This window comes from Solea senegalensis, linkage group LG21 (genome assembly GCF_019176455.1).
Source record: "Solea senegalensis isolate Sse05_10M linkage group LG21, IFAPA_SoseM_1, whole genome shotgun sequence".
In the NCBI taxonomy this organism is placed as follows: domain Eukaryota; kingdom Metazoa; phylum Chordata; class Actinopteri; order Pleuronectiformes; family Soleidae; genus Solea; species Solea senegalensis.
In genome coordinates, this window is record NC_058040.1 from 7,476,945 (window position 1) to 7,487,338 (window position 10,394).

Below are 10,394 nucleotides of genomic sequence, written 5' to 3' on the forward strand. Positions count from 1 at the left end.
TCACTCGGTTTCCACGTTCATCTGAAAGGTCTGTGGAAAAATCCTCGCATGTGGCATTTCACACCGTTCACTGCAACATTAGAACATTGTTTCAGGGAGGATATAATGCAGGGTCGGCAAACGTTCACACAGTCCGCTGCTATGAGGAAGTTCACAGCAGCAGGAGATAAAAGTGTGTGTAAGCGTGGTGATTTATAACTCTCCCACCTGTGACTGCCTGTTTGCCCCAAGCTGGGAAATAAATGTTCTTGGAGGTAGAAAATAACAGTCCATTACTATCATGGTAATATTGTACTCACCTAAGTAACTGCTAGTATCTGGTAGCAGTAAGAATTTAAGAGGTTGTAATAAAAGTAAATACATAAATAAATAGATAAAAAAAAGTGATTGACATGTGGTTAATGAGATGTGTATTATAGACCAGAGCTGCAATTACATGTAAACACTTTAATCTTTCATATTTTATCAAGGTTTTTGTTTTCCAACTTTGCCTTTTGTTTGATTTTAGTCTTTTTCCATCAAAGTTTTTGTGGACAAACTTATAATCGAGCCAAAATAAGTGCAAAAAGTCAAAATCTCTCACCAAACAGACAAAGTGGACACAGCTGTGTAGTTACAGTAGGTCAAAGATGTTTCAGTAATGATTTAATCCGTCATCTTTGCGTTCTTTTCTAAATGTTGTTGCGTTACTGTCCAAAATAATAAAACAATAACACAGAGACAGTCCAATAGAAACTAAAAATGACACGTTCAAGCCAAAGCCTGTATGTGTTTGCATAACGGGTGTGTTACATGTGGATGTCTGCGAATGGAAACCAGGTGATTTGTGCTTTGCCTCGGCAGGCTTGTTGTTGCAACGTCAGCTCGGCGTCTACAAATAATTTAACAAGCTCAGCAGGATCTCACACATCAAACACTTCTCTAATGGCTAATAAACCTGTTGGGCTCAGGCAGGACAGACAACAAATGGACACCATTCCGTCCACGGCGGCACAACAAAACATCAGCCTTTATGTCTCAGGCCCTACGTTTAAAATCAAGGCCGGTTACTTTCATGAGATGTTAAGGTGCCTGGTTTATGGCAAAGCAATAAAATGTCAAACCCTTGATTGGCCAAAGCAGCAGTTTGTTTGACGAAAGAAAAAAAAAAAAGGAAGACTTATGTGAGGTGAAGAATGACAAGGACAGATGGACACAGACAGCCTGCTGTGATGTGAGAATATTTCAGTTCAGTTCGACAAGAGGGCAAATCATCTCTGTTGGAGACGGAGTAAAAACGCTCCAGTGAAATATAAACCAAAGACCAAAGAGGAGAGGATCGCAGAGAGTGATTTGCAGTTATTTACTTCCTCTTGAAAAGGGAAATATATCTTAAACAGATCTTGAGGTTGTTGTGCGACATTGTGGGGATTAAGAATCTTCCCCGTTTGTTTCGAGGATTCCCCCACAAATAATAACCAGACAACTAAAGCCTGAAACTCCAAATATATAGAACACATTCAGTATAAATTACTCGCGCCAAGCTTACTTCAGCAAATCTTTGTGCTGTGCTGGCTTTTATTAAACGCGATGAACATGTGTACGACAAAAGCTGTAAAGGTGAGAGTGGAAGAGAAGAATAAAAGACCCAAGAGGGACAATAATGTTTTGAGGAGTGAAGTTTAATGGGTTCAGGATTGTCTTTGTCAGAGGTCAAATATTGAATTGGTTTGTGGGACACAAAGCACGACCAGAGCCACCGCGACATTCCCTCGGCCAACTAAAACTCTCTACGATAGATAAACCATCATGGCAGAAATCCTCCAAGAACCACTTACAGCAGCTCAGTCTCACAGAGGGTCATTAGTTTTGACAGATTACAGACACTTTGCTCTTTCACAGGTTGGATGAAAGACTGCCACATATTACCTTTCTCATTTCGCCTGTACACATTGCACACAGCGCCCGGCTAAACTGGTTTCATCTCTTCCTATCAAAGGGATTTATTGTTCTAGTTAGTTGGGTGAAACTCTCCCTCTCTCCGCTTGTATCTTCTCTCTTCCGTCGCTTTAGCTGGTTGAGGTCAGCGTTACTTGTTTTTGTGAGGGGAAACGTGACCTCACACTGACTCACTGGTCGTCCACTCCTTGGGCTCTATGACATGCACAGACTGACAGAGAGGCTAACTGGCAGAGCACTGCTGGGCTGGCAGACGCACAGAGGAACAGAGACAGAGGTACAGACAGGCAGGATCCTATATTGCCACTTGATGACGGAGGAAGGAGGCAAATTAGAGCGGTAGAGAGGGTGGACTCGGCCAGACTGTTTGCAAGTAGGCGCCGATTGTACAGCCAGTGTCACAGCGTGCTGGTCGTGGAAGCAGCCAGTCTTTTTCCTATGTATATCCTAAAAAAGAGAAAAGACAAAGTAGTACCTTGAACTAAACCTCTCCAACCAACATCAACTGTACCAAAGTGACCATAATTGTGGTGGATGTTGTCATTTTCAGCTTTGCAAACCAATAACCAAAGTGAAATGTGCGGGTTAAAGGTGTTTATATGCTGTAATGTAACTGGCCTACTGCCTCACAAAGAGCTGGTCATGGTGTCACCACTCAGCCTCCTAGTGACCTCTCATGGTATTACATTGAAAAACAATTATTTGAACCAAAAAAGGATTTTTTATTAGGGCTAAACTGAAGAGATTTTTCTTCTTTTTTTTTTTTTTTATCTTTTGAGAATAAAATCCTAATTTTCAGAGAATTAAATAGTTACAGATGTAACCAGCGATAGCCTGCAGTCGTTCACTACCAACCATATCCTCCTCCAGTCCACAAAGAGATCATTTTCTCTAAGTGCGTGTGATTCTTTCTTCCAAACAGACTCAGTTTCTTGCACAATCTTTTTAAAGTCCTGACGCTAAAGACAATGTGAAGTATTTCTTTATTTGTGAAGCCCCAATCAAACTGTAAAGTGCTCCATATTCCTCATCTGGACGTCTAGATTTCCTACACAGACACCCACTATGTAAAAGATGACAAGACACATAGAAAAGCAAACCATTTTGTTAAATTTCTCTTCCAAATCCAAGGCGGGTTTGTGTTTGTGAAACTGCCTGATTCCAGAAAAATAAGATATGTAACTCATATCTTATTACTCAAGCCTATGAGAGGAGCAGGGAGACACATTACTGAGCTGAGTTTCAATTAAAAAAAACAAACACAAATGTGTAGTAATAAACATGCTCCAATTATCACGTTAACATGCTTCTGTGCTGATTGACAGAAATGTCTAATTTGCTTAAGATAATGATTTCATTAACATAACATTTGTACACAAAAGTAGTGAGTAGAGTCCATGCCTCACCCAATGCCAAGTGTGAGCAGGTGTGAAACCAGCATTGAGGGAACAAGGACGAGGAGAACATCGGAGGAGAAGATTCTTCTCTTCATCACCTCTGTCTTCCTCACACTGAGGGAGCTCTGCTGCTTCGGCCGCTGAAACACAAACTCTCTGCAGAGGAAGAGAGAGGAGCGACGATGATGCAGAGGCAATAATAAGAGGTTTAGGGAGCGGGGAGGAAAAATACAGAGATAATGAAAACACTAGAGAGCAGACTGAGAGATGGAGCAGAGTTCTGTAAAGCCGCAGACTGTTAAGAACTCTGCCACACGTCAAACTGATTAAACGAGCATGAGAAAGAAAATAAAAATGAGAATAACTCATGTTTAACATTAGAACATGCTGTCAGTGAAATCACAGCTTTTAATATTTTGTGTGGTTTCGCAACAGTAACAAACTCATTTTACAACCTTGAGGCAAATGAGATAAAACACAGTGTGGTCCAGTCTAATCAACTTCCATTCCTTTGTTTTTCCATTTTTATGATAAGCAAAGCTAATTTTCTCTGGCTACACACCCCGTAACGATATTAAACTTCTTTTTTTTGTTTTTTTTCACCTGGGCAACGCATAAATTAAGGGTTAAGCTGGTCTTACTTTGGTGGCATGTTTTCAGGTCTACTGGACCAATCCCACACCCAGTCTGTGTCCACCCGCCGCTCCGCCTCCTCCTGCAACATGACAACACAGATAAACAATCAGATGATGAGCAACAGTGGGAAACAATACAGTAAACCTGAGGATAATGATATTCACTTACAGCATGAGTTTTTGAACATACAGTTTTAGCAAGAAAAGGAGAATATTACTGACCATGATATGGCATCAGTCTGAAATACTGGCTTCACTGATATCAGTGATGCAGTTGATATTTAACATATAGAATGTTTTTAACCCTTAGAACACTACTATGTTAAAAACGTACAGTATATACAGAGACTATAAGAAGGTGCAATATAGAGTGTCTTATATCCTGTTTTTTTCCAGCACAACCTCGGCAATACTTTCATTTTCACCAACTATATAAACAAACCTGAGCAAAAAGTACTCAAAATGATTGAATTTGCTGAATTTGCAAGTACGTCACAGTTCAAAGTTCACTATTGTGTTGTCTATTTTGTGACTTCTGCTCAATTATTGCTACTTTATATCATGACTAAAAATGCAATATAAAATTAATCATAATTTGGACACAACAACACGACGAAAAACCACCCGCATTTTTTTAAAGCCTGAATATGTGACCTATAAACACACACGACCTCAGGATGTCCATATAGGGAGTTGTGTATTATTCCCATGGCAATTTACCATGGGTTCACCTGCGGCACAGATTCATGCCTCTTAAGCACTAAGGGTTAAAGTCCGTTACGTTTCTGTTGCTGCTGCTCAGAGTAGACTCACTGTCATTTTATGAGTGCTTGTTTTGGAAACTTTTGGCAGCCGTACTGCACTCTACAATGTTTTGAATTAGTTGCTGAAGGTCAGTGTTTACATATATTAAATAATTCCCCCTCAAGTAAATCAAAAACAGCCAGTCTGGAAGGTTGCGAGGACATTAAGCTCTCACCAGTAACGACTTAAAATTCTAATGAATAAATCATTCACTATAGGATGTCAAATAAATGCTTCAGGACACTGTAGTTTACCTATCGCAAGCAAGTCATGGTCTCATGCAAGTTGATTTTCAATCTGTGCTTAAAATAAATGTAATGAGTGGCTGGTTTTAAAGCAGGAAGTCAGTAGATAACAACAGGCTGACACTCGTACCACTAAGCACAAAAAATATCCTTTTTAGAAGCAAACTATAAAAAAAATGAATGTTATACATTATTATTGTATATTCTACTTTCATTGAGCAGATTTACTTTTTCACCTACATCTGAGCTTATTATTTATATCAAATACTAATTCATTTTTAAAGATTTTAACCCTTTAAATGCCAAATTTGTTATAATGCATCCATGTTTTTACATTGAAAAAACAGAAAATATGAATTATTTTCAATATACTATATGCAAATTAGATTGCTTTGTTTTGAATGATACTGGATACTGGGGATATGTCAGTGGTTAGCAGCAACACTTGTGACAGTGCCATCTAGTGGAAATATTTCCCCATACGCCGAATATGGCTTAAAATGGTCAGTTCCGAGGCAAAAGTCCAAATTGACACCCAGATATAATAAAATGCATGCATTGTGAGTGAAACACTTGTTTGACATAGTGTATTTTAGCCTTACTGTAGGAGCTGAGCTGGAAATAACAAGATCAAATAAAAACACACAATCTTGCCAGAATTCACATCCAGATGATCAAACATGAGGAATGAAAAGCACACAACAGTCCCTAAGGGTTATTAATAATAACATTTAACACAATCCAGAAATTAAATACCTGTATGGTGACACAGTCACTGTCCTGGTCACTGTTGGATCTTGGAGAATCAGTGGACCGTGGAGTCACCACCTGTGGAGGACTATGGCCAACAAACAGGCAGATAAAATGTGGATTTTAAATCAAGAACGAGACAGACTCCAACTGAATTAGCCTCCATTGCTATTTTATTATTATAAATCCACTGACCATAGACCCTCAAAATCCAAACAAACCTGTCTTTATTCCTCTCGCTCTCAAGCTGCGCCTCCAGAAGGATCCTCTCCAGCTCCCCCTGCAGGGCAGAGGAGATGTTGTCCTGCTGCCCTGTCAGACTCTCCCTGCGGCTCACAGCTGCAATCAGCTCCTCCAGCTCAACCCAGGAGCCTGATGAGGAAGGAAACGATAATGATGCTCGGGCAGCGAGCGAGGAAGCAGAGCCCGGCAGGGTTTCATACACATGCATTAGACTGTAATGAGCCACAGACTAGATGTGCAGAGCAATGTAAACAAATCTATAGAGTGTTTACACTGAATCGCTTTTACTGGGCATGACATATATTTTGTTGTAATCTCTGCTCACTGAATCATAGTATGATGACAGGATGCTAAGTGATGAGAGCTCTAACTAAGAGAACATCAGCTGAAATGTGTCATCTAATGAATCCAGACATTTTTGTAATTCACTTTCATTAAGTTTTGTTTTGCGTGTGAAGTGTTTCATCTGGTTGTGTCGGTCATAACAATGGAAGATTTTTTGAAATCTTTTGAATGTGAACAAAGATGCACTCAGATTTTTCTGAATGATCTCTTGTTTGTTTTTCTTGTAATGTTTGTGTATTTGTTGCTTTTGTCTGATAAGATTTGTCTAGTGCAGATTTAGTTATGAACAATTCTATTCTTAATCGTGTTTTTTTGTGAGAGCACTTCAGTCACATTCTGGGATGTGGCTGCTTTTTTTGTGGACAGTGAGTGGACAGGTGTGTTCTGCGATGACATATGTTGAGTCGTTAGTAAAGCAGCACCACTAGGAGTGTCCTGCTGAGACAGTGGACCTGCTCAGTGGCGTGCACAGACATTTTGAAAAGGCAGGGGTGAAAATTAAAAGGGCACTTACTGGACTTACATGTTATATTTATGTTTTGAATTTTAATATATAAACTTATAGCAGAATCTTTGTCTCTGACCTTGTGTTATGTCTATCCACTGCCCGCAATTGTCAGAATGGTGTATGCAAGACAATTTTATGTGTAAACAGACAACAAAGTATTATCATATCTTATCTTATGTATATAAAGTGTGACCTGGGTCCTGTGGACTGAATTTCTCTATAAGGACCTCCACACATTTTTGTTTAATCAATTTATATCACAGAGACGGGCATTTTTCTATGTAGCGCTGAATATCATTTAGGACTCTGTCACTTAGGAACAGTAAGGACCTTCATAATGACACCCTTTTTGATTGGAAGGACACCCATAGGAGACAAAGTTGCAAGGGCATCTTAAAGGGCACTGCATCACTTCTCTCCACTAGAGAGGCACTCCTTTGGAAACAATACATTTTTAAATCTATCTATCTTTAGAGGTCGCATATGAATGGAAGCCAGTCGGGCACTTCCTCATGTTTTGACCACTCTAGAGGGTACTTTAGCGTGTGTCTTGTGACTCAAGAGGGCCCTTTAGTGCGCATTGGTTTTTTTTGTCACCCCCCCTGTGCACTCCACTGGACCTGGTCAATGTTGAATAGCTGAACAATGCTTTTATACAGTACACGCATTAATAGTCTAATGGTGAGACTGCAGACTTTAACAAATGGAGGACTCCTCCGCCCGCCCTTTCCTGTCTGGTGAAAAAGTTGGTGCAAGATCGTGAGCAGAGTCCTCGCCTAAAATACAGATAAAAGGCTTATTCTAAGGCTTTGGAGGCAAAACGATTTTTATTTTAGAGCCAATATAAACAAACATAGTTTTCACTTTCTGCTTCACACTGTGCCTTTCAACAGTTTCTCTTTTATCAATGACTTCTGAGACACACCCAAGTGTACACATGAATGAGTGGACACATGAATGAAGGTTCACTGGGAGCATGAGCAGGAGGAGATTCACACAAGCACACATGTATGCTGGTCTGTGTGTGTGTGTGTGTGTGTGTGTGGCGTTCCCACAGGCAGCCAAACAACAGAGCAGGGCTAACTCAGGCTGAACGCGCGCTCGCTTACATAAGACGTTATTTCAGTTAGAGATTAGCCATTCACCCTCTGCCTTTCCCCTCCCCTTGTTTCTCTCTTGTCACGCTGCTGTCTGCAATCCTGTCGTCACCAGCAGCATTCACAAAACCTCAACACCTCATCTGCCCGCCGCACTATCCCTTCCTTCTCGTGTGATCTGCGCAGTATTCACATGAACCTTTTTTATGACACGATGTGAATTGCACCAACATTTAAAGGAGAGATAAAAACATGAGTAGACACAGAGAGAGAGAGGGGGCAGGCGGGGCCTTAGCAGGGGAAACTGTGCCATTGCCCGAGTTGGGTTTCTACAGAGGGGAGAGATGACATAACAACTGCCTTGTTGTTGCCTGACTTATCTATCTGCAGCACTAAATCAGCTTCTATGGTTCAATCCTGGACACATTGGTCTGTGCCACTGCCTTATCGGCTTTATGTGAGATGAACAAGAGCTGGATGATGTTAGAAGACATCAATGAACGGAAGAACAACAGATTAATGTTTGTTATGAGTGTAGAGACCACACACAAGTCTGAAAAGGGAGTAGGTTTTGTGTTTTTGGTCAGGAAATCTCTGCTGCTTAATTGGCTTACAGAGGTGCAAACAGGTGGGTCAAGGAATCCGTTTACACAATGACAGTGTCCATGGCAACAACAACAACAACAACAACAACAACAAAAACAACAACAAAAACTTCCTCCTTCCCTCTGTAACATCCTGTCACACGTGCTGTGAGCCTGTGCTGCTGACACTCATGTCTGCACTGACTAGACTATTAGAGTTAATGTTTTGGGTCATCATAATCACACATAAAATTAGGATTAGAAGTAGACCAAATAATGTGTTGGACCACTTTCTGCCAGATATATATTCCAGTCAATAACATTTTTCAGCACAATATTGTAGTATTTTATCAGATACACATTGGCAAAAAGAAAAATGGCATAATAAATAGACAATCAGCTAAATTTCAATGATGAGCCAATACAATACATGCATTGGCCTGATATGGGTCAAATTCACTGGGTCATATATTGATAAATATGTTCCAAAAAGCCTAAAATATCCCTACTTGACAGTAAAAGGCATAAAAAGCAGCTCTAGCATTTTAAAGTCAAAGACTGATTATTTTTCCTTTATCAGCAGAACATATGTGTTGTTAACAGCTTATAAAACAGCTGTATCGAACTGATATCAGTATCAATAAATAGTCACATATCGGTAAAAAAGTGATATGAGTCATTCTGTCACCTCTACCAATAACACATTAACATCTGTGTTTGAGTGAATAATATTTCACGACGTGGCTAAGATAAAAAACAACGAGCTCGTCCACAATCCTACCGTCATCACTCACCATAGAGTCCGTCCTCTGGCGTCTGTGAGCCGGACACAGACATGCTGAGTGGCCGTGGGCTGGACTGAGGCAGAGCACGGAGAGATGCTGACGCGGAGCGTGCAGGACGCACACACAGACACTCGCAGACACACTGACACACACACAGGTGCAATGAACGCGCCTTTTGTTTCTCTTGTGTTTGTTGTTTTATGGTCTGAACGGGGCACCGGGCACTGACGCTGCGCTATAATCCGCCTCCCTTCTCCATCATCCCCGCCCTGCTGTTCCCACGTGTGAGGAGGAAAGAGGTAAACAAAACGAGAGAGAGAGAGAGAGAGTGAGAGAGCTGAAAAGCCACGTTGACAAACAAGGTGCATGAGGCAACAGTGGCGAGGGTCAGTGTGTGTCTGTCCTGAAAAAATATTTCATTGGAATTCTGACTGAATAATGGTGACCCATATTCTATTCTATTCTATTCTATTCTTTTCTATTCTATTCTATTAATAATGTTCCAACACTGTGCCAGACACCAAAGTACACAACATGGTTTCTCCTCTCATCTCACTGACATTTTATTTACTTATTTTTTATTTAACCAGGAAAATCCCGTCACGATGTAGAACCTCGTTTTCAAGGGAGTCCTCGCCAAGATAGGCAGCAGCAAATACAAAACACTCCACAGTTGCACATTTACCCAGTTAGAACACAAGCAGAAACGTAATCCAGATTAAATTTACAAGCAAACATTTGCCATACAAATCCAAAGGAAGTGCAAATGTCAAATATGACACATTTATGATGAGTATACTGTTTTTTAAAATGAGCCATTCTTTTCTTTGTCTTTTCAATTCAATTCAACTGTATTTGTATAGCACCAAGTCACAACATTATTATCTCAAGGCAGCGTACATAATAAGGCAGAAACCTTATACATGCAGAGAGCAGAGAAACCCAACAGTTCACACATAACGAGCAAGCACTAGGCTTTTGTTCTTGTCGTAAAATAATTCAAAATTCAAATTCAAAAATCAAGCGTCCTGTTGGACGAGGAAGACAGACAGAAACCAGCTCC

General features: G+C 40.4%; 1 protein-coding gene across 1 annotated transcript; it reads right to left on the reverse strand.

The window, feature by feature from the left end:
- Nucleotides 1-1,643: 1,643 nt before the first annotated feature.
- Nucleotides 1,644-9,606, reverse strand: zgc:73226 (uncharacterized protein LOC402792 homolog). Its single transcript, XM_044012769.1, has 6 exons — nt 9,341-9,606; nt 5,991-6,141; nt 5,776-5,857; nt 3,977-4,050; nt 3,345-3,491; nt 1,644-2,385 (listed from the first exon to the last, which is right to left on the reverse strand). Exons 1-6 carry the CDS (start codon nt 9,381-9,383, stop codon nt 2,337-2,339), a joined length of 546 nt encoding a protein of 181 aa, XP_043868704.1. The 5' UTR covers nt 9,384-9,606; the 3' UTR covers nt 1,644-2,336.
- Between the last annotated feature and the right edge of the window lie 788 nt (nt 9,607-10,394).